The 25,878-nt window shown below is 41.2% G+C and overlaps 1 protein-coding gene across 1 annotated transcript in view; it reads right to left on the reverse strand.

The window, feature by feature from the left end:
* Positions 1-25,878, reverse strand: part of PAPPA (pappalysin 1) — a 263,538-nt gene that overhangs the window by 145,700 nt on the left and 91,960 nt on the right. The window contains exon 7 of the mRNA XM_004372342.3: positions 24,135-24,633. Coding sequence (XP_004372399.2) covers positions 24,135-24,633 — 499 coding nt within the window. The remainder of the gene's footprint in view (positions 1-24,134; positions 24,634-25,878) is intronic.

Raw genomic sequence — 25,878 nt, forward strand, 5'->3', positions numbered from 1 at the left:
AGATTTGTTCATTCTTTTGGCAGTCCATGGTATATTCAATATTCTTCACCAACACCATAATTCAAAGGCATCAATTCTTCTTTGGTCTTCCTTATTCATTCTCCAGTTTTCGCATTCATATGAGGTGATTGAAAACACCATGGCTTGGGTCAGGGGCACTTTAGTCCTTGAAGTGACATCTTTTTTTTAACACTTTAAAGAGGTCTTTTGCAGCAGATTTGCCCAATGCAATGCGTCATTTGATTTCTTGACTGCTGCTTCCATGGGCGTTGATTGTGGATCCAAGTAAAATGAACTGTGCTCATGAGGAACCTGTACATACACTAAGAGGCAGTCGTTCGAACAGAACAAGGGGGAATTCAATACTAGGATTCTATATATCTTCATTAAATCAAACATTTTTTGTGTTGTTCAAAATTTAGATTGTGACAATTTTTTTTATTGTTGTTTGCTTGCTCTATCAATTGTTGAGAAATGTGTGGTAAAACATCTTAATATCATTATGGATTTACCTCTCTCTTTCTTTTTGCTAAGAGTTACTGCTTGAATTGTTTATATTGATGCCAAATTATTTGATGTATTCAAGTTCAAAATCATTACAGGTGTACCTCGGAGATATTGTGGGTTTGGCTCCAGACCATCACAATAAAGCGAATATCGCAATAAAGGGAGTCACATGAATTTTTTGGTTTCCCAGTGCATATAAAAGTTATATTTACACTATACTTTAGTCTATTAAGTGTGCAATAGCATTATGTCTAAAAAACAATGTGCATACCTTAATTCAAAAACACTTTATTGCTACAAAATGATAACCATCATCTGAGCCTTCGGTAAGTCATAATCTTTTTGCTGGTGGAGTATCTTGCCTGGATGTTGATGGTTGCTGACTAATCAGGGTGGTGGTTTCTGAAAGCTGGGGTGGCTGTTGCAGTTTCTTAAAATAAGACAACAATGAAGTTTGCTGCATTGACTGACTCTTCCTTTCATGAAAGATTTCTCTGTAGCATGTGATGCTGTTTGATAGCATTTTACCCACAGGAGAAGGTCTTTTAAAATTGGAGCCAATCCTCTCAAACCCTGCTGCTACTTTATCAACTAAGTTTATGTAATATTCTAAATCCTTTGTTGTCATTTCAACAACGTTCACAGCATCTTCACCAGGAGCAGATTCCATCTCAAGAAACTACTTTCTTTGCTCATCCACAAAAAGCAACTCCTCATCTGTTAAAGCTTTATCATGAGATTGCAGCAATTCAGTCACATCTTCAGGCTCCACATCTAATTCTAGTTCTCCTGCTGTTTCTACCACATCTGCAGTTACTTCCTCCACTGAAGTCTGAAACCCCCAAAAGCAACCAAGAAGGTCGGAATCAACTTCTTCCAAACTCCTGTTAATGTTGACATTTTGACTTCTTCACATGAATCACGAATGTTCTTAATGGCATCTAGAATGGTGAATGCTTTCCAGAAGGTTTTCAATTTACTTTGCCCAGATCCATCAGAGGAATCACTATATATGGCAGCTATACCCTTACAAGATGTATTTCTTAAATAATAAGACTTGAAAGTAGAAATTACTCCTTGACCCATGGGCTCCAAAGTGGATACTATGTTAACAGGCACGAAAGCAACATTCATCTCCTTGCCCATCTCCATCAGAGCTCTTGGGTGACCAGGTACATTGTTAATGAGCAGTAATATTTTGAAAGGAATCTTTTTTTCTGAGCGGTAGGTCTCAACAGTGGGCTTAAAATATTTATTAAACCATGTTGTAAACAGATGTGCTGTGCTTTGTTGTTCCATTTATAGAGCACAGGTAGAGTAGATTTAGCCTAATTCTTAAGGGCCCTAGGATTTTCAGAATGGTAAGTGAGCATTGGCTTCAACTTAAAATCACCAGCTGCTTTAGCCTCTAACAAGAGTCAATCTGTCCTTTGAAGCTTTGAAGCCAGGCATTCACTTCTCCTCTCTAGCTGTGAAAGTCCTAGATGGCACCTTCTTCCAATATGTCTTAGTCATCTAGTGCTGCTATAACAGAAATACCATAAGTGGATGGCTTTAACAAAGAAAAATTTATTCTCTCATCTTGTAGGAGGCTAGAAGTCTGAATTCAGGGTGCCAGCTCCAAGCGAAGGTGTTCTCTCTCGTCAGCTCTGGAGGAAGGTCCTTGTCATCAATCTTCCCTGATAAAAGAGATTCTCAGTGCAGGGACCCCAGGTCCAAAGGACTCGCTATGTTCCTGGTGCTTCTTTCTTGGTGGTATGAGGTCCCCATGTCTCTCTGCCTGCTTCTTTTATATTTCAAAAGAGATTGGTTTAGGACACAGTCTAATCTTATAGATTGAGTCCTGCCTCATTAACATAACTGCCACTAATCCCATCTCATTAACATTATAGAGATAGGATTTACAACACATAGGAAAATCACATCAGATGACAAAATGTGAACAATCACACAATACTGGGAATCATGGCCTAGCCAAATTGATACACATATTTTTGGGGGACACAATTCAATCCATGACAATTCAATCCAATATAAGGCTGTTTCATCTACATTGCAAATTTGTTGTTTAGTGTAGCCACCTTCATCAATTATTTTAGCTAGATCTTCTGGATTACTTGCTGCAGCTTCTACATCAGCACTTGCTGCTTCACCTTATACTTTTATGTTATGGAGAGGACCTCTTTCCTTTAAACCTCATGAACTTTTCTTCTGCAGCTTCCTCACTCCTCTCAGCCTTTATAGAATTGAAGAGAGTTAGGGCCTTGCTCTGGATTAGGCTCTGGCTTAAGAGAATGTTGTGGTTGGTTTGATCTTCTATCCAGACCACTGAAACTTTCTCCATGTCAGCAATAAGGCTGTTTCACTTGTCATTCGTGTGTTCACTGGAGTAGCACTTTAATTTCCTTTAAGAACTTTTCCTTTGCATTCACAACGTGGCTAACTGTTCGGTGCAAGAAGGCTAGCTTTTGGCATATCTATCTGCCTACCTGTCTGTCTGTCTATCTATCTATCTATCTGTTCTCAATATGTCCTTTCACTAAGTGTATACCTATACCTTCAGGAGTCCTAACTTTATTTTGAAGGCCTTGGTTCTAATTCTCTACCTTGAAGAGCCATAAGGCCAAATCCTCTCTCCTGGAATAAACAAGAATATTCAGTCTATTCAATTGCCCAAAGTGATGGTTCCCTCTCATCCAAACTAGGCCAACAGAACATTCATTCAAGGGATTTCTTGCCTGCATTTCAGTTCTATTTCATTCCTTTCTCTTGACAATATTCCTTTTTATTTTTCTGATCTCAGCCATGCATTTTAAAGATTGCTAGTTATATCAGTTATGTTTCACTTAGAATGTCCGGACGGGTGTTTGTAGTGGAAATATTTTTAGATTACTTAGTCCACAAATTTCTACATTCTATTACTAATACAAACCTGTAAGGTAGAAATTATTTCCATTTTTTAGTTGAGGAACCTAAGGCTCAGTGTAGTTCAGCAACTGGCCCAAGATCAGGGAGATAATAATTACAAAGCAGAGTTTAAACCATGGCTGTTTGACTCTAGAATCCTTGACTTTTCCATGTCATTGAGCTGATTCCTTGGATGAGCACGCAATTGTAAGCCATATACTAATATCAAATCAAATACAGAGCATTAAAACTATTTGAAAATAAGGCAATCTCTTCCTGATGGCTGTAAAGTGTTTTAGGCAACTGCAACTCTGGTTAAACCTTATTTTACTTTTTTTATATAGAAATACAGAGTAATACAGTCTCAGCTCTAACGTATCTATGGGTTGGAGGCTGTCTTTTTAACTTTATAAGGAAGTAATAGTGGATTATCACAATTGCTTTATTTATCTAATTTTTTCTAATCATCAAGATCATCCATGTTTATTTTAACAAATTAGAAGGCTATATAAAAGAATAAAAAAATGTAAAAATCACTTCAAATTCTACCACCCTGAGGTAGCTACAGCCTTTACATATCTTTTTATGCATAAGCACACTACACTTTTGCATAAATATAGGCTCACATATCTGTAGTATCACTTCATCTTTAATGAGAAAATAGTATAGAAAGGCAAATTCAGTTAGTTAACATTATGCTAGCTAAATACATTTAAAGTTTTGAGTTTTCCCCCCCAAGTTTTGGATAAATATATTTATATTATTTCATTCATTCATCCAAACAATATTCACTAAGTCCTTCCAGTATCTCCAAATTTCTGGGCTGCATAGATGAATATAATATAGTCCTGCCTTTAAGATGCTCATAGGCTGCTGGGGAAGAGAAAACATTAAAATGGATGGCTTTAACACAGCCTAAAATGTGTAGGAGCACAGAAGAAAGCTATGTTAACAAGGCTGAGACAAAGAGAGTGTGAGAAGACTCCCCAAAGGAGATTTACTGGCTTGACTGGAGAAAGGTAAGTAGAAGTCAAGTTAGGAGAAGGAGGAGAGAACTAGATTTCCAGGCAAATGATGTAATATATTTATTTTGTGGAAGATTATCTTGGTAGTTGTGTAGATAATAGTTTGAGGAGAGAGGTGGAAAAGGAGTACTTGATGGTGGAGAGACCAAATATTCCCCATGAAATGAAAGATGCAGGCATAAATTGAATATCTATCAAGTTTTGGCACTATGCTATATGTTTTCATATTCGATTTTGTTTAAAGAGAACTAAAACTTAAAACAAAATGTCCTTTATCACTGAATGATCCTGGAGCCGTGTTTGGTCTTCTCAAAAAAATTTACTTCTTAAAATTCATACACTAAGTTTACGTCTACTCAGTTTTTTACCATATGTAACAACCATATACTCCTTAATTCCAATTTCATCTGGGTGTCACTCAGAATTCTTAAGGGACCCTTTATTTCTGCTTTAGGCTGAGAGGTGCTTTGATCTCATTTTTTATCACAGGGAGGGAAGGGTTGTTAAGGATTTGTGAAAGAAAGCATTGAATGCCATTGGGAAGGGATATTTTGAAAGACAGTCTGGCAGTGTGACCCTGGACCATATGCCAGGAAAAGTGGTTATGGTTCCTCCATTAACTTTTATTGTGATTTTGGACAAATCAGTTCTCTCTGGCCCTCACCCTCCTTGTGCAATTCAAAAAAAAAAAACCACTTATGGAGTTTCAGGTATGAGCCAGTCAATGTGTGAGACCCAAAGATAAAGAAGACATCATCATTGGTCTCATACAGTTAAAAGGGTAAAATAAGCCAAGTACGGTATGGTTGTAATATAAGGTAGAGTTTGAAAAGCACTGAGAGAGGACTATATATGGTTCCAGTGGTGATTGGAAAGGTGAGGAAGGTGTAGGGAGACTTTTTTTTGACACCTGGACTAGCTTGGTTCCCTTCTACAGGTTTCCTTATCACCTCATACTTTGCTATAAAGCAAAATACATTTTATTGCAATCAGATGTTGAATGTCTGTCTTTCCTGGTGTATGTTAAGTGCTCCAAGAATGAAAAAAAAAATGTTAGTCTTTCACTGTTATATCTCTGTGCCTAGCACAGTGGCTGGCACAGAATAAGTTTTCAATAATATCTGTTGAATGAATTAATAGTTTGAGTCAGTACACATGGGAAAAAAGTCAAAAGACATAAATATGGAGTATAGTTATCTGAGCGGTAGGAACAGCATGAACCAGGAACATAGGTGCACCTTTTTAGATAAAGAACAGTTCATTTAGACTGAGCTTCAGGGTAAGCCAAAGGAAGTGCTCAGGTTTTACTAGAAAGGTATTTTGAGAATGTGCAGTAGACAGTAGAAGGTTCTGAGGCAAGGTGCTGGGGCTTGAGTTATCCAGTGATGGGGAACCATGTTGTAAAGGCAGGGAACTGGACACAATGATTTCCCAAGCCCCCCTCTTCCAACTCCCCCAAGCTATAGAAGTCAGAACTTAGATGTGCTAACAGTAGTTGAGATACTAAACGAGCATCTACGTCTTTGAATAGTCCAGGCTCCAACTAAACCCATCTTCCCTCCTCCAGGCCCAGGGAATTAAGTAGACTGAATCACTTTCCACTCTGAGAGTCCAGTATTAAAGCAAAACTGTGACGCTAAGATCCCATTGCCAAGAAAGGATCTTTGTTTAGGAAAATGGCCTTCTGTATTGCAATATCCATCCTCTTATTCCTCGGGGTGACCACAGCGAGCTCCAATCTGTAGTCTGGACCAAAAAAAATGAAGAATGAGACAGGAGGGACCTCAGAGTTGGCTGGGCATTTGGATCCCTTCCTGATGGGACTCAGGTCAGTCCCTTCACACAGGTAACACAAAACTCATTCTTTTCTTACTGACAATGCTGCCCTCACTTTGTAAAAGGCCCAGAAAAGAGCAAATGTATACATGCAACTGATTAATTCCAGCAGCCTTTGATACAATTGTCCAAAGACTTGCCCTGGTACCAATTTAAAACACAGTAGCAAATTTAATAAAACTGTTTGCAGCCAAGGCCTTTGTTATTCTGTTTTAATCATCTTTTACCACCAGTCGAAATGATTTTCTATTTTCTTGGTGCAGTGAAATAAAACACAAGGGAAAGGATGGAGGGACAATGTGGAAATTATAAAAGATTCAGAGTTTCAAATCCCAGGATAAGGTTAACCGCAGTCCTGAGATTTAACTGCTTATTTGTGTCAGGCCGAGGTTTGAAGGGAAGACATTTACCAGTTTGGGGGAACTCCACACCTGGATAGCATTAAAGAAGGGAGAGAGGAAAATACCTACAAGGGACTCTTGTTTTTCCTGAATGCAACCAAAGAAGATGCGTGACAGTTTCCCCAAACATTCTGCTGGTGATGGACAGGTCTCTTGATTACAGAGCAGGAGCTGTGACAAGCTGACCGGTCGCCAAGGACTCTGGGAGCCAAAACACCAGATACAGTTGGAGGTAAACAAGCCATGTGGCATAGTGTGAAAATCGAGGCCAAGACAGGGCCAGCGAGTCGAGCAGAGGAACCCAGTGACAGCTGGTGATTGAGCGGCACTAACTGAACACAGTTGTTGGGGACCAGGGGCCGGTGGGGAAAGCAATCTCCTTTCTCCTCCCTGTGGCCTCTCTGGGTGGCCAGCAATTTTATTACTGGCAGAGGGCAAGCCCGACAGCATTTCAGAATTTGGCACCACATCTAAAACCATTTAGGGGCTGGGCTTTTCTACCCCCCCCCAACCCCCGCCACCCTCTCCTGAATGCTTTGGGTTCGGTGAAAGCAGGCGTGCAGTTAGCAAACTACGTTTCCCCTCAATTTTGAAACCCATGTGCACTTGGGGAAAATGTAATCCTTATGTTTCTGATTCATTTACACTTAACTCATCAGAACGCTATTTTGTAAGAGCTATTTGATGTCCACGAAGTTTTCTGAGCCCTTTTGTAAGCCTTGCTTCTTAGAAGCAGGAAGTCACGTTTCTGATGAGAGGGAGAACTTGAACCTGAAAGGTTGAGTTTGTTTTGAAATGAGGGTTCTTGGAGGGTCACGTGGACCCTGTGCTTGGCCAAATGCGTTCTCTCATTTCCTATACCACCCCCTTCGCCCCTGCCAGCTGCCATGACGTTACTGATGTCAGCTCTCGATGATTTCACTCCATGCAACCAAGGAGAGACTTCTCCATGATCAGAGAGAGCCGAGCTCACATTTGAGACCCAAAGTCTGGCCAAACTCCAGCCTTCTGTTTTGTGGGGGAACAGGCACTTGGATTGGGAGTCAGGACTAGGTTCAATTCCTGGTTGTACCATCGAATGGCTGTGTGACTCTGAGGAAGTGCCTCCCCCCACCCCAGGCTCAGTTCTCTCATTTGTAAAGTGACAGTGCTGGCCTAGATGATCTTTAATGCTCCTTCCGGGTCTGAGAGTTTTTGAGTATAATTCCTAGACAGTAGAAGGTTTGAGCACCTTGTAATTCTCTCTGCTTAAAATTTTTTGGAGATCGAGTTTATATACAAGGAATTTAGCTCAAGAAGGAAACAGAAATGTAGAAGTTGAAACTGGACAGCTTCAGATATTACTTACTCCAACTTCCTTACTATGGGATGAAGATCAAAGTCCAGATATGGGGAATAACTTGCCCCAGGTCATATACCAAATTAACGGCAGAGTCTAGCTTTCCTGGCATTTTTGACTAACATCCTTGGATGGAAGTTTCTAAACTTCTCAGTTTATGGGATATTGAAGTCAGGGCAAAAAAACCACTTCCCACTCTGACAGCAAGAATGTGAAAGCCAGCAATACAATGCAAGGGGAGATTGGTATTGCTTTGCATGAGGCACAGTGAGGTGGTGTCTGGCTTGTATTAAAGCCCATGAGTGAATGATTAATCCTGGGTAGAAAACAAAGCCCACGCCATGTAATGCTATAGGTATTAGTGCTATGGAAGATTAGCCCCAAGACCACCCGGGGGACCTTTTTAGAACATTGGACGATGCTTTAAGAATCAGTGGATGATGAAAACAGGTGGTCCCACAGGGACCTTATTCCCAAGAGGTCTCCCTACCCCCAACACACACATATATGTATGCACACACAGACACACACACATGTTCCTCAACTGCTCCTTAATCTCTACAGAGGGAAGACATACTTTGGTTAAAAGTGCTGTAGCTATACGTCTGCCGCCAATTCATATGTTGGCAACTGGAAGGCACTTTTGAACTCACCCTCCTCCTCTTCCCCATTACAAACCAAACATGTCTATCCTTCTGCATTTTCTGTTTTAGTGATGCCAGTAACGTAGGCATCTTCCATGACTCATTCATCTGTCTCCTCCATCTGATCAAGCATCAAATACTTCTAACCCATTAATATCACCCAGCTCCATTTTGTTCTCACCATTTCACCTCAGCTACCTTAGTCCATTACCATCATCTCCTGCTTCAATTTTGGCCACATTGTCTTACCTGACCTTACTATTTCTGCTCTGTGACTCCACCTCCACCCAGCTACCTGCACATATGCCAAAGGGATGCTCTAAAGCCAAATTTAATCAGGATCTTCTCTTACCTAAAGACACTTAATGGCTTCCTACCACCCTTAGGATGAAGCCCAGACCCTTTAGCATGGCATCCTGGACCTGTCCATCATGACCTACCCCTCTAAACTTTTTCTGCCTCTTTTCTCTTCACATTCTATCCCTTAGCTACATGAGCGATCTCACCTCCTTTCCCCTGGCTAAATCTTCTGGCCTTAGATTAGATACTATCTCTTCCAAGCGGTCGGTCCTCACTGATGCTTTAAGCTGAGTGGGGAGTTTTTAGCCCATACGCTTGTCTTATCCTAACTCCTTCCTCACTGTTTCGTATCCCTTGTTTTTGTGTCCATCCCTCACATTAACTGGACCATGCTCCCAGAGGGCTGGGACTGTCCCTTGTTGTCTGATTTATCTCAAGGACCTAGGGCAGGGCCTGCTACAAAGGCAGGGCTAAAAATGCTTGTTGAATGAACGAAAGACTGAATTACATCATATGGTCCAGTCCCTTCACCCTAATGAGAGGGACCATGCTGCAAGATCCTCTGTTGTCCTTTTGATCCCCTGATAACTAACTTACAAGTTAATAACTTTTAACTTATGAATTAAAAGAAAAATATCCAATATACTAAACAACACCAGCATTATTGTGAATTTCTGACTATGTATTCACTGGTTCATTTACTCATCATTAATGGACCATCTCTTTGATGCCTGTCTTTGCATTAGAAGCAGAAGGTAATGTGGTAAACATTACTTAGCTCTTACGTCTAGCATCCTACTGTTAAGTCAAAAGGTGCCTGAACAGGAAAAATGCACCAAAACATTCTGACATTGTCTCAAAGGGAGAGATTGGTAAGCCGAGAGAGAGAGAGTGTGTAGGTCAAGGAGGAGTCCTGGGAACCCCAGAGTGCCTGGAGAGCATTCCTTAGAGGTAGCCAGTCCCCTAAATAGGAGTCCAGACTTACTGCGAACTTGTCATGTAACCCATTCCCTTCATCCTTACTATAGGTTTGAGCCTGAGCATGATGTGAATAGAATATTAGAGCTGGAATGGCCTTCAGTGTCATCTACCTTCGTTTTATAGAAGGGGGACTTAGGCCCACAGATGGAGAGTCATCTGACCGAGGACACAGAGCAAAATTTCAGGAGACCAGCACTGGAATCCAGGTCTCCTAATTTCAGCAATTCCGTCACTTTTCTCTTTCTTTCTTTAGCTCAGTACAGAGATTAAAATGCAATCAATCTTTTCTTTCTTCCAATTCAGCACTGAACTACAGAAACTCTGGTTAGAGCTTAATGGGAAATTATTTTGTGTGTGTGTTTGCCATACACGCACTCTCTAGCCTGTCTCTGGCCAAGAACAAGCCTAACAAAAATCAAACAACAGAAAGAATCATGAATGTTTAAATCTGTATAGTTCCTGAGATTGCATCATGCTCTTTAGAGTCTATTCTCTCATTACTTCTTCAGGACAGCTCCCTGTGAGACTGTATAGGCCGGAATCATCACCCACTCTTTCCAAGAGAAGGGGCTGAGGCTCTAAGAGTTGAAGGGACTTGGTCAGGGTCACATAGGAAGGCAGTAGTGGGTTGGCCTGGGAATCAGATTTTCTGATTCCAAATCTAGCACCTCTAAAGTAGTGCTGGAGGTTCCATTTCAACAGATCTAAATACAAACCCAGAAACCCTGGTGGCATAGAGGTTAAGAGTTTGGCTGCATACGGTCGCTATGAGTTGGAATCGATTCAGTGGTAACAGGTTTGGTTTTGATTTCAATACAAACCCGCCAAAACTTGCCTTAATGATTCTCAGTGTCTCCAAGCACAGACTGAATGGATTTTGTTCACTCATCTTGCCTACGCTCAGTGTGAGATAAATTCCTCCATTCTTCTCACATCTGTAATTTCTCTGACAGCTGATTTTTTTTTCTCTTTTCTGTTCATTTGTTTTCTTAAAAACCAGGAATTGGAGCAGCACAGCTAAGTCCAGGCCATTCTACCCACCCTCAGGACAAACAGCAAAAGAACAAAGAAGTAGGTGACACCAGAACTCTCACTGCAGTCCGATTTCACTAATTCATTGTTTTCCAATATATGTTCCTAGGGAACTCCAGTCCTAGGACATGCAAGAAGAACAGCGTTAAACAGGTTTCCTCTGTCAAACAAGGTCAGTAAAGACTGCATAAGGCATTCCTTAAACCTCTGGGAGATTCACAATGAACATTAGCATGTCCATTAGCATGTTCTAGGAAGTTCTGTAGTAAAGGTCCTCTTTAATACGGTTTAAACTAGCATTCCCCAAACTTAGCTGACCACAAACCTCTTTTTCCACCTCAGAACGCCTATTAATATCCCACAAAACTATTAATCTATAGAAATCTTTGGAAAAACCACAATTACTCCATTATTATTATTTTTTTTTTTTCTGCTAATAGTTACAGAGACTTCTACTATAACAACCTGGTACAACTGGCCTACTCGTCATCTCCTTTGACAAAGTAATAATGTTTATTTTCTTTCTAATCTACAATGTTTATATATAAACTATATGTATATAGTTGTTGTTAGGTGCCGTGGAGTCAATTCCGACTCACAGCAACCCTACGTACAACAGAAGGCAACACTGCCTGGTCCTGTGCCATCTTCACAATTGTTGTTATGCTTGAGCCCACTGTAGTAGCCACTGTGTCAATCCATCTCATTGAGGGTCTTCCTCTTTTTGCTGACCCTCTAACTTTACCAAGCATGATGTCCTTCTCCAGGGACTGGTCCTTCCTGACAACATGTCCAAAGTATGTGAGATGCAGTCTCACCATTCTTGCTTTTAAGGAGCATTCTGGCTGTACTTCTTCTAAGACAGATTTGTTTGTAAATTTCTGGCAGTCCATGATATATTCAATATTCTTTGCCAACACCGTAATTCTCTCTCTATATATACATATATATATGTGTGTATGTGTGTTTTTAACCATGGCTTGAACGTCTAGGCCTTGATCATCCCTGAGGAAGATCATCTCAATTCTAACCAATGGTCTTGCAAACTAGTAAGTTTCTTTCCTCTCAAGTTTATTCATATCTGTTCTTTGTGAGAGTCGTAAGGTTGTACTAGTTAAGAATCTACTTCTAACAACTTCTGGAAGAAGTTTCTTAAAGTCTGTAAATATCAGTTTCCTCAATTGTAAAATAAAACTAATTCTAAAAACTCAAATGATTTTTTTGAAAGATTAAATGAGATAAAATATTTTATAGGACTTAGTGCAGTATCTGGTATATAGTCAATGAAAGATGGCTATTATTATTACCCTTGTGTAATAATAGAGCCCCAGTGGCACAGTGGTTAAGCGTTCGACTGCTAACCGAAAGGTTGGCAGTTTGAATCCACTAGCAGCTCCTTGGAGGCCCTTTAGGGCAGTTCTACTCTGTCCTATAGGGTCACTATGAGTCAGAATCGACTTGATGGCAACGAGTTTGTTTTTTGTTTTTTTTTTTTGTATAATAATAGCCATTGTGATCGTTCAGGTTGTGTCAACTTGGCTGGGACATGATTCTCAGTGGTTTGGCAGTTATGATGTAGTTTGGCAGTTGTATGATGATGTGATCACTTCCATGATGAGATGTGATATGATGTGATCACCTCTATGATGGTCTCTGCTGTGAGTAGCAATCAGTTGAAAGGGAGTTTCCTTGGGGCTGTGGCCTGCATCCAATATACGTGGATTCTCTGGCAAGGCTCGCAGGCTTTTGCTGGCTCTGGATCCTGCAGCTGGCTCCTGTCTGAATGACCTCTAGTTCCTGGGACTTGAGCTAGCAGCTTACCTGCTGTCTTGCCTGTCAGTCTTGGGATTCATTGATCTTTGCAGCCTATGAGCAAGAGCCCTGCTGTCTGACCTGCCGATCATGGGAAGTCTCCAGCCTGACCCACGGACTGGGGACTTTCCAGCCTCCATAACTGCATGAGCCGTTTCCTTGATATAAATCTCTCTCTATATATATTTATACGCTTTACTGGTTTTGCTTCTCTAGAGAACCCAGCCGAAGACAGCCATCATTTACTGACTATATACCACTTATTATTATCACCCTTGTATAATAATCTAAAGGACTATAGAAAGGCCTCCTAACTTACAGTCATCTGAGATCAAATTCCAAACCCATCATTTTACCACCTGAGTGTGTACGGGCCAGTTACATAGCTTCTCTGAGCATCTTCCATAAGATGGGAAAAATATCTACCTCTTGGGGTCATTAGGATATCCATCTGAGGTTTGTGTATTAAAAACAAAAGCCCAGCACTGTGTTGGCCCATTGTAAATACTTAACAAACTTTTCCTACCATTACACAGAGAGGCATTTTATACTATTCATTCAAGTATACATTGGAAAATCCTCCTGAAAGCCTTTTAAAATCAGGCTAAACTAAGAAGGATTATGGAGCTACACACAATTTTCTATAAAGTATTTTCTGTTATTATTTATAATTTATATTTTATTATCTATCTATCTGTTTATCAATTAATCTGCTCACACAGAAGGATGTGCATGGCATCAGGAGTGTGCAGATTATTTTGTCTCCTTTAAAGATTTGCTGAAGGAAAAGTGGGATATGTTGGAGGAAATAGCAGCTTTATGGTTATGGAACAAGACTTGGCTGCTTTGCAGAGAAGTAGCTTAGCATATTGTGAGTCGAAATGGGCTCTGTGGTATTAGCTGTGGTCTGTTATGAGTAAGTCCAGTCCTGTGTATTCAACAGTCCCCTTAGCATTTTCTCTTGTAAGATTCTTGGGCACCTCAAATACAATATTTCTAAGATTGGACTCTTGATCTACTGTCACATCTAATAAAATACTAAATTAAAATATATTCCTACCCCTATCTCAGGAAAGGAGCCCTGGTGGCGAGTGGTTAAGAGCTCAGGCTGCTAACCAAAAGGTCGGCAGTTTGAATCCACCAGCCACTCCTCGGAAACCCTATGGGACAGTTCTAGTCTGTCCTACAGGGTCATTATGAGTCAGAATCGACATGACAGCACACAATAACAACAACAATCTCAGGAAATAAGATATCCCTCATTCCAGACACTCAAACCAGAAATTTAAGAGTCATTGAACAGCTCCCTCTTTTTAAACCCCTTGCATCTAATGCATCACCAAGTCCTGTTGATCTTATCTTTAAAACATACCTCCAATGTACCCACTTCTCTGTGCAAATAACTATAATCTCTGGTTTATCCTTTGACAGTAACCCCTAACTGAACTCTCTCTCTTCCTTAATCATTTCTTCACTGAGCACCTAGAGCAATTTTATATAAACACAAATGTGATTGGTTTAGTTCTCAATGACTAAATCCAAACTCCTTAGCATGGGCAGAAACCTCTTCATAATCTGGCCCTTGCTTATCTCTCCAGTTGCATCTTCTATCCCCCCTTAATTTAAACTAGGTTGTCTAATTGTACACTATTACGTTGTTGTGTGCCATTGAGTTGATTCCAACTCAGTGACACCATGTGACAGAGTAGAACTGCCCCACAGGGCTTCTTAGGCTGTAATCTTTACGTGAGCAGATTGCCATGTCTTTCTTCCACAAAGCTGCTGGGTAGGTTTGAACTGCCAACCTTTCGGTTAGCTGCTGAGTGCTTAAGCACTGCACCAGCAGGGCTCCTTGTACTTGATTATAACCTCTTGTAATTGTAACCTCTTATAACACTTTTCAGTTAGTGATTATATTTTTATTTGTGTTATTATTCAGCCTAGTTCTCCTACCAGATTATAAGATTCAGAAGCATAGTGTCAGGACAGAGATCAACATGCAGCAGGAACACCTAATTGAATGCATAAATGAATGAATTTATCAGTGGAGCCTTGGGTCAATCATTTAACTTCTGTGGGTCTCAGTTTTTCCATCTATAAAAGAGAAGCTGTAATAGCCCACTCGTTTTAAAGCTCAGTAGTACATCAGATTGATCCACAGAAATTTAGATAAGTGATTCTGGTGGTATTAGCTGCAAACAGGGGCCCTTGCAGTGTTCATAATCATGAAGGTACCTGGAGACAGTCAGCACTTCCACGACTGCTGCTAAGCCTGGAGATCTGTTGATTTTGCTAAGCTCTTTTGGTCACCTTAACATCCCCAGAGCCCGTATTTAATCCTGAGAGGTACTTGGCTTAAGACCGATGAGAAGGAGTCATAGGTGGATGATGCCCAACTTCCAAAAATAGAGTGAGACTGCTGACCATGTGCCCTGCTGGCTGGACTAGGAATAGTGGTATTTGTTCTGAGCTTAGAGAAACAGCTCTCACTCCCGATGCTGCTCATCTGCCCTGGTGGGGAGGACGTCAGAATGCAGGCAAGAGTATGGTGGGCAGGCGTGGGAGAGGGTCCTGCTCAGGAAGGGATACAGTCTGGATCATACATTTCAGCAACAGGTTACTGGAAACCATGCTGGTCTGACAGTGCCTTCACTTCCTCAAGCCTCCTCCACCTCATCTGATTAAATGTTCAAAAAACATGAAAAACTTTGCTCTTTATCCTCTTTGGTGTGTTTATTCTGATACTTCTTGGGAACAAGAAGCACCAGTTTTAACATCTACTTTCTTCACCTATCAAGATGCTGCTTTGCCATTTACCAGTAATCATAGCGATGATTATGCTCTATAGTTTGCCAAGCATATCCTCTGGGGCCAGGCAAGGAGATAGTAACTTGGTTCTAGCATCTGTTAACTGTGGTACCTAAATGAGTGGCTTTACCTTAGATGAGTGGTACCTTAAGTTAGTGAGTTTACCTTTTTGATTCTCAGCTTCCTCATCAAAACATCGGTCAGACTAATACCTATACCTCATCATTAAGCTTGTAAAACATACTGGGCATGCATGAGGTATTCACTACATGACAGTTATTAGTAGTAGTAATCGTAGTGTTACTGGTAGTACGTGCTAGCTATTACTAGTACTAGCACGTGTGAGAGCGGCTAACACAGTGACTAAATTTAGGCTCTACTGAGAACAGAAACTGGGTTGATTTGTTTTCACCTTTGTATCTTGAGAATGTGGCATGGTTCCTGGCACAGGGCACATACTAAATTAACACTGATAAATATATCCATGCGTAAAGGATGACTCAGAGTAACTTCTTTACAAATGCTAGCTCCCTCCTGCCTCCTTGTTTCTCCCTGGATTCCAGTAACACTAGGGGATATGTAGGAGGACTGACATTAAAATCTCAATTTAACAGATGAGAAAACTGAGGTGTGGAGAGATTAAGGACAAAATATAACTTAAGGATATTAATAGGTAGATAACAGACGTAGAAATGTAAACAGCCAGTAAAATTTGAAAAGATGCTCACTCAAGAAAACAGCAGAGAGAAGTCATGTTTTACCCATCCGATGGGCAAAGATAGAGCATTTTCAATGCATTAATTAGCAGTGAAGATGTAGAATAACAGGTCCTATCATACTGATAAGGAGCTCTGGTGGGACAGTGGTTAAGCACTTGGCTGCTAAGGTCGGTGGTTCAAACCCATCAGCTGCTCTGTGGGAGAAAGATGTAGCAGTCTGCTTCCATAAAGATTACAGCCTTGGAAACCCTATGGGCCAATTCTACTCTGTCCTATAGGGTTGCTATGAGGTGGAATCAACTCGACAACAATGAGTACCATACTGATGGTGAAGTGTAAGCCAGTTCACTCTCTTAGAATGTCATGTAGTTATATTCATTAAAATGAAAAAGGTTCATAGCTTATGATCCAGCAATCCCATGTCTCAGTACCGACCCTAGAGACACGTCTGCATGTGCCCAAAAGGAGGCTTGTACAAGGATGCTCACTGTAGTACTTGTTTGTAATAGAAATATATGTGAAATAACCTAAACGTCCGTCATTAATGGTATGGCTAAGTAACATGCAGCACATTCAAACTATGGACACAGATGCAACAGTTAAAAGGAATGAAGTAGATCTAAGAACCAAAATGGATAGATTTCCCAAATTACTACATTTTCTCTTCAAACCTCTACATTTGATCTGTGATTCAGCATGAATTTCTGCCATGGAATATAGTATGTTGATTCATTCATTCATTTATCAAATGTTTACTGAGAATCCACTTGGTTTCAAGCATCAGCACTTTCTGTGCTGGGGTATAATCACCTGCTTGCTTGTCTGTTTCCTCCTGCAGACTATGGGTCTAGGAGGCCAGGGATCATGTTGGTGTTAGTTATGACTGTATTCCGAGTTCTAGCACAGTGCATTGCACAGAATAGACACTCAATAAATATTTCTTAAATAAAAAAAAAACAAATATTACCAAATATAATTATATTAGTTTTTTGCTACCTGGTTGGGGAATGAATTAACAAATGAACACACATCAGAATAAAGAATAGATGCCTGGGTGAGATACATAAAGAGTGAGGAAAAGAAATGGGGCTGAGGAAAAAAAAAATGAAGTGGTGACTCCTTTCAAGAGCCATAGAAACAGTCTGCAAGAGCTACCTGTGCCTTCAGCTGACCCTGATTTGGGCTAAACTTCCCAAATCCTGTGAGACTTAATATGGCATCACATGTCAGTGTTATGGCTAAAATCTGGAAGCAAGAGATTCATCCTTTCAGAGGTTCCATTTTGTGCTGCTGCTGTCTCATTCTTCACTCATTCATTCAGCAAGCACATGGAGCCTCTATTCTGTGTCATATGAACATGGTAAGTTTTGTACTCAAAAATCTGAACCAGGTGAGAATAAAGATCACAAGCATGGTTAAATATAATACAATCTAAACAGTGATCAAGGTCCAAGGATCATATGCTAAGACACCCATGTTCCAAATAGGCTGGGATCCCAGTGATGGCAGCTCAGCTAGCCTTCATTATGAGTCACTAGGGGACATTTCTGCTCTCTGTTCAAATGTCACCTCATCAGAGAGGCCTTCTCTGACCACCTATCTAAAATCATTCCATCCTACCCAACTGGGATATTATGCAATTATTTGTTCATGTTATGTTATTATTGTTCTTGTTTGTCTTCCCCAGCTATGTTTTAAGAACCAGTGAGAGCCAGGACTATTTCTATTCTGTTGCTCTGTTTACCCTTGCATCCCTGGTGCCCAGAAAAAGAGTTGGACTTGTGGTAGGAATCAATAAATATTTGCTCAGTGAGTGCAATAATGAATGAACTACAGTTTTTGAGCTGATTGATGGGGGTGTTGAGCATCTGGAGTCCAACAGAAGAGATTTGAGATCTGATTTGTAAATATTGGAATCAGAGCCACAAGAATTTCCACTCAGATCATACAAACATATCCTTTCCTTATGTTCATTTATTTCCCCCTAGAATTATATTGAGAACGCCAAGGAGATGAGATAAAATAGGTAGGGACTATGTTAGCGACTTAACAGGTCTGAATATGAGAGAAGAATCAATGGATTAATGAATCGAGATACACAAATAAGCCAGTTGGGGGAGATGACCTCTAAGAATGTTTCTAGCTCTAAACGATGATCTTAACAAGGGAGCTGCACAAACAGAATAGGCAACACAAGCATAGTTGCTCAACCAGAGAATGAATGACTAAGCGCCCAGGCTTTGGAGTTGATAGATCTATGTAGAAACCCCAGCTCTGTCACTTAATAGCTGTGTAAACCTCTGCAATTCACATTCCCTATCTAATTTTCAGGCCCTGACCTGTAATTTGGGGGATAAAACCACCTACCTCATGGGGTTGTTGTGAAGATTAAATCCAATAAGATTATCTATGTAAAGTCCTTCATACGTTCTTGACACATAGTAGGTGCTTAACAACTGTAGCTTCCCCATTTCTCTTCACCTGCTAAATTCCTTCCCATCCTTCATCTTAAGATCCCTTCAAAAATATTTATTGAGTGCCTAGTTTGTGCTCAGAATTGTTCTAGGTACTTGAACAGGCCAAAAACTCAGTCTTTGGGGAGTTTATATTCTAGTCCTAAATTTAGACCTCAATTCTTCCAAGTTTGGGTTAGAAGCCTCTGACACTGTGTCTCTGTTTCTTCCATCAGAGCGTTATTATACTGCAATGACATTGCTTATCTATCTCTCTTCCCATACAGTGTGGGCACTAGGAGGTCAGATTCCAAGCCTGTCTTATCCGTGACGGGATCTCTATGTCCTAACACCATGCGCAGCACCTCATAGATACTCAGTAAATATCTGTTGAACAGATTAATGGATAGATGGAAGGACAGATGGATAGATGAATAATGAGAGTGAGCTGTTATTCAGTGTTCCTGGTTTGCTTTAAGCCTCATTTTCTCTAAGAAAATGCTATAATTTGGCGCAGTTTTATCCAGAGCCTTTGCCTCTCAGAGAAATCTGAAGATACCACTTAGTCCCAAGGAGCACGGTGCTCAGTGCAAAAGCACTTGATAGCCAGGTTGGGAAACAGAAGATTCCTTGCTCTTTCTTCTTAGCCAGAGGCCTAAAGAATTTGTGTTTGCTGGAACCCAAGGGTAGGTCTCAGGAGCTGATTATGGGTTAGTGGCCTGTGAGTTGTAATCCTGTGTCTTCTACTTGTTGTATCTAGAACTTTGGCCAGATTAGACATACTTCTCAGCTCTAAAATTCTGCCTTTGTATTACTGCAGTGGGAGTCTCTGAGTAGTACAAATGATTAACAGTCTCAGCTGCTAACCAAAGGTTACAGGTTTGAGTCCACCCTGAAGTGCCTCAGAAGAAAGGCCTGGCTATCTACTTCTTAAAAAATCAGCCATTGAAAACCCTGTGGAGCAGAGTTCTACTGTAACACATATGGGGTGGCCATGAGTCAGAATGGAGACTGGTGCTGGTGGATTACTGCAACAGAAGGTAGTGTGGTGTAGTGATTGTCAGAACTGTCAGAAGTGGGATTAAACCAAAACCAAACCCGTTGCCGTCAAGTCAATTCCGACTCATAGCAACTATAGGATAGAGCAGAACTGCCTCATAGGGTATCCAAGGAGTGGCTGGTGGATTCGAACTGCCGACCTTTTGGTTAGCAGCCGAGCTCTTAACCATTGTGCCACCAGGGCTCCAGAAATATGGGATTAGGGAAGTGGAATTTAGACTTAGACTTGAGTTTTAAGCCTGGTTCTGCCATTAGTAGTTGTATAAGGTTGGGAAAAATCACTTCTTGGAGCTTTAGTTTCCTCACATGCCTCATAATATTGTTGTGAGAATTAAATGGTGTTAGTGTTTGTAAGGCACTTAAAGCCGAGTATAGACTCAGTTAGTGGTTATTACTATTATCCACAAGGCACACATGTCACTGGGGCATCCAGAACCAGTGGGTGCTGATTCTAACAGACAAACTCTGCTGAATAACTTTCAAAACAACAACAGAATGAATGAGTCACCATTACATAAGAACAACATCTAGTCACAGAGGAAAGCTTAACATTGTCTCCTTATTTTATAGATGGAAAAACTGAGGCCCAAGTCTATGACGCAAAGTGTCTTAACATCACGTGGTGAGTTGGTAGCAGAGTTGGGGTTGGGCAACTTTCCCTCTGATAGAGGCCATTCTTGTTCACTGAAGGGGTTTCTGCTTAAGGGAGAAGTTCTGCATTTCTCCCTTGCCCTGGTCAAAAGTAATCAGTTTACTAGAAGTTTCCATGGGGTAAGCACAGAAGTCTCTCTCTTCATCAGTGTCATACCTTGGGAAACCTTCTCCAGTGTAGATGACAGAAAAAATAAATCTTTTTGTTAAGAGAAAAAAATGAAGACAAAGATCAAAGGGAATCATGCAATGGGTTGAGTCAGGGAAGAAAAGGAAAGCATTCTTCCCCTTCTCTCCTATTTTTCTCCAAAACAGTCTTTATATAGAACTTGTATAAGAGCCAATTTATTTGATATGGAAAAAATGTGAAAGCAGCAAAACACACACACACACACACAAAGAGGTATTTGTGGTGGGGCTCAGAACTCAAATTATCAAGAGATAAAGGAGTTGAAATGGTAGCTTGACTTGGAATGATGTATTTTGCTTTTTTCAGAGTCTCAGAGAACATTCACGTCAGGAAGTCCAGCCCAGTCCAAGTCTCCAATAAACTCCTTGGCACTCAAGAGACACAAAGAGGAGGATTGATCCATGTGTCAGTCTATCCTTTGTGATTGGCATATAACCTGTTGCCATCAAGTCAATTCTGACTCATGGCAACCCCATGTGTTATAGAGTAGAACTGTACTCTGTACTGCACTTCCATAGGTCTTTCTTGACTGTAATCTTTACAGAAGCAGATTGTCAGGCCTTTCTTCCATGGCACTCTTGGGTGGGTTTGAACCACCAACCTTCTAGTTAGCAGTAGAGCGCAAACCGTTTGTACTACTCAGGGACCTGTTTGGCATATACCAAAACCAAAATCAAATCCATTGCTGTCAAGTCAATTTCAACTCATAGTAGCCCTATAGTACAGAGTAGAACCTCCCCATAGAGTTTCCAAGGCTGCAAATATTTACAGAAGCAGACTGCCACATCTTTCTCCTGCAGAGCAGCTGGTGAGTTTGAACCACTGACCTTTCAGTTAGCAGTGGAGTGCTTTAACCACTGAGCAACCAGGGCACCTTGTTTATCACACAATAGGTACTAAAGAAATATCCGGTAAATGAAGTAAAGATTACTGGTGTATAAGAGTGTGAATCTGAATAGTGGTGGTTTGGAAGCAAATTGGCACAGGACCTTGCTATCTTTATTGAGTGGTTAAGGTTCCCAGCACTAAAGCATGAGGGTTTTAGGAAATGGACCTTGTCTGAGTCATCTCTGTAATCCTCAGCTCCCAGTACACTCAGGCATAGACAATGCTCTCAATATATATTTGTAAACTGAATGTGCAATTGTATGAGTGAAAGAGACCGTGGAGATACTTGCTTTTTTCAGGAGGTCACGTAGAGCAGTGGCTATTAAACTTTAACCAGTTTCAGAATCACCTGGAGAGGCCCTGAGCAAAAGTTCCTGAATCAGTAGGTGGGTTGGGGCCTGAGAACTTGCATTTCTAACATGTTTCCAGATGATGCTGATGTTGCTGGTCAGGGGACACACTTTGAGAACCCATTTAGGGCACTGGTTATTAAGTTGCACATTACAGTCACCTGGTGATATTTTAGAAGTCCCAATGGTCAGGCGATATCCTTACCAATTTAAATACATGGGAAAGGGAAGGACGCTGATGGGACAGGGGAGATGCAGGCAGTTTAAAATACTCCAAGTGGGTGCAGTGTGCAGCCAAATTTGAGAATACTAATTCAGTGCAACTTCCTCCTTGTAGATTTGAGGCATTGAGGACCAGAGAGAATAAGTGTCTTGCCTAGGGTCATAGAGCTGTTACTTCTTCAGTTTGATTTCCACCATTCCACACTTATCAACCCCTGTCAGCTCTCACAGGCTCATTACTCTAGGTAGAAAAATGAAAGCAGTGTTTAAACTGAGGTTTCGAGATGTCTATTATTTCATCCCTCTATTGTTCTATGAAGAAATTTTAAGCAGATACATATTTATAGAACTTTATCACTCTAAACAAATGAAGAGATGAGAAAGATTATGGAATACTATACTATTCCATAACTACTAATATTTTCAAGGTAAGGCAATCCTTTAAATTTTAAGTATATTCTCAAACACAAACCAAGTGCTCCCTCTGAGTTCTTAAACTGATATTCTTCGTCTCTAAGTCAGTGAATGGGCAAGGGTTTGCCTGTGCTGCACACTTAATTGCTGGTATGCAAAAGGAAGTGCTGGTAAAGTGTTTGAAAGTGGTTCTGTCTCTTAAAAAGATTAAAAGTTTCCTCTAGAACTTGGTTTTTATTAATGATTGGCTTAGTAAATATTTTCAAGTAGACAGAGCAGAGATTGTGTCTTACGTTGTTCTTGAACTAAAGAAAGAACCACAAAAGGCTCACAGAGACCATTGACTTTAGCATTTTCATCATATGGAAGAAGAAACTGAGCCTCAAAGAGATCGATGACTTATCAACATTAGTAGATGGAGTCGCTGGAACCAGAAACCAGACATTTGACTCCTGAGCTATTGTTCTTTCTAATACTCAAAAGCGTTTCTAAGCAATGTCCCTTCGCATAGTATGTGTTCAGTAAATGTTTGGTGGTTGACTACATAGACTCTTAGTACCCAAATCAGGTGGCTAAGTCTCCTCCCTTTGTTAGATTGAAACAGAAGTTGGCATCCCATCTTTAACTGAACACTGGTTAAATGCACTGCCTTTGCCGTCAGAACAGAATTCAAATCCTGATTTCACCACTTTGCAACTGTGTGATCTTAGACAAGTGACTTCATATCTCTAAGCTGTAGTTTCTTTCTCTGTAAACTGACAACAATAACAGGGCTGTGGTCGTTGACAGGATGAAATGAGAACAAGATGTAAAGAGCTTAGCCCATGGTCTGGTACATAGTAAAAGCACTCATGACTCCATTCTAAGGTGGCTTCTCTCATCTCATAAAACACAAACCCTGAGAATGTTTGAGGGAAGAGGTGAGAGAGAGGTGGCTTGAAACACTAATATAGGGAGATAATCACTATCTCACATAAAAGTTGTGATAGTATCCTGTGATTATCCATAAGCAAAAAAAAGACTCATTGAGACCTAGAGCTGTAAGGGCCCTTGAAGATCAAATGGGTCTGAACCTCTCTCCCGCCTCAGAAAATGAAACAAAACAAACACCTTGACCTTGCTGTGAATACCCAGGACTGTGCCCAATTCCCAGCCAACCCACTATAACTTCACCCCTTCTCATCCACTGAAAAAGCAATCAGAATGCATGAATCTTCTTTAACTTGACATGAAAAGGAAATCATTAGCAAACTTTAGTTCTTCCACTTTCATTAGTAATAAATGACTTTCTCATTGCTAATATCATCCAACCTCCATCTTATTGTTGGGGAAACTAAGTTTCGGAAAGGTCAGTGAGGCTTAGCATCAGAGCTGTCACCAAAATACGGGCCTCTTGGCTTCTTGTCTATCACTCTTCCCACCAAATGAACTCTGTCTTGTTATGACAATTTTACATCTAATGCTGGGTGACGAATCATCAGAAGTAATTCTGGCTGTGATGACCCTTCTCCTTCTAGTCCAGATCCCTCTGACCCTCCTCACATCCCTCCATGGCCCACCCACTTAATGATCTCCCTATCCAGAGAGTGCACTTACATGTCCATGAATCTTCTATTGAGGTGTAGGGTGGAGGCCACGTCCACCTTGAGAGGTGGGTCCCGGACCACCTTATATTGCAGGGGCTTACACGCAAGGCAAAGTGGGCTGTCTGCAACGGAGGTCAGCATGGCTGCATCAATTTCCAGTTGCTCATCCAGTGTGTAGATCTGGATACCATACACCTCCTCGCCCACATCCAGGAGTTTGATGGTCAGTGGAGTATCACAGAAGACGTTCTGAGGGCCCAGGGAGATGTTCTTCCCGCTGACTGTCAACAGTTTGATGTCATTGACAGTCCCATTAGAGTCCCAGTCAGTGGAGACAAAAGTCACCCAGATGGTCAGAGACTCAGGGACCAACGGGTAGCGGAATTCCAGTTCGAGGTAGCAGCCTTGTGGCTCAGGGCAGGCTGGTGGGACTGTGTGTTGGTTGACAGCTGAATTGGGGCTCCAGGTGCGGACACTGGACTTACAGGGTTGTTCAACATCTGGGTGACCTGTGGAGAACAGATGAGGGAATGAGTTCCTGAGGATAGACCTTCAGCTGGGCCTCAGAGTTTCCTACAGACCTTAGGAGAGATTGACTTAACTAGAACTCAGGTAGAGGGGCAAAAGAGAGTATTCTTGGTATCTTGGTGAATCTGCGGTATGTGCAGCATCTAGCTTGTCCCCATCTCTGCAACACACCTTGGATAAATCACCAGACATTTGGTCAAAAATTCATTCAAGTCAGAGTCTTACTATTGAGTCCATGTCCAAACTTTCCTTCCTCATCTCCCACTTGGAGCCTTTGCTGACTAGGGTGGAAAGAAGGAAGGGACACACATTTGCTATGGGACACACTAAGTCCCATCAGCTTGTTTAATTCTTGCAAGGACTCATTTCACAGTGGAGGAAACTAAGGCTCACCAACATGGAGTGAATTACCCAAGGTGATACAGTTGAAGTGTAAAGGTCAGCATTTGAACCCAGTTCTGTCTCATTGTAAAACTCATCCTTTTCTTTATTTGCCACATTGGCTGCAGAGGCCAATAAAATAAACTAGAATTCATGTGATATTGCCTTTGGTACAACCAACTTGAAATGTCAGAGGAGCCAGAAAACCTCCCTCAAAGAGGAGGTGAACATGGATATCATCTGGCCCTTGGACCGAAGATTCTGGGAGAAAACTGTCTAGAACCATGAAAGACAGAGCTGGAAGGCAGCCTTGGAGCCATCTTATCTCTCCTCCTCCCCTTCCCCACATGAGGTCATTCCATACCACGGAGCTTCTCTGTACTCTGTCCAGTCTGACTCAGGAAGGGGAGGGCTGGTAAGGGAGGGGGAAGAGAAAAGGAGGGATTCTTCCAGTCTTTCCCCGGGGAGAGGATGTCTCATCCCCACTGATCTCAGCCTGCAGTGACTTCTAAATTTTTCTCTGCTGAGATCACTAGTCCTAGACCCTCAGAGAGCTCTCTTTTGCACTGTTGAGAAAAGTAACCAGGACTCAATGTAACGACTGGCTTTAATTTATTTAAAGGAGTCCGGTGAGAGAGACAGATCAGCTGATGAGTGTAGGATGAAGAACCTCAAGTTGTTCTATCAGCCACTTTCTTTTTTCTTTAACATCAGTGGCCAGAGGGGGCTGGGGTGCTGAACATGCCTAAAGCAAAGGGTAACAGCGATCTTTGTCTGAAAAGGCTTGGTAGTAATGTTATAGCTTAGCAGGAATCACCACAATATGAAAGCTAGAAATCCACTGG

Source organism: Trichechus manatus, unplaced genomic scaffold (assembly GCF_000243295.1).
Source record: "Trichechus manatus latirostris isolate Lorelei unplaced genomic scaffold, TriManLat1.0 scaffold00016, whole genome shotgun sequence".
NCBI classification, from domain to species: domain Eukaryota; kingdom Metazoa; phylum Chordata; class Mammalia; order Sirenia; family Trichechidae; genus Trichechus; species Trichechus manatus.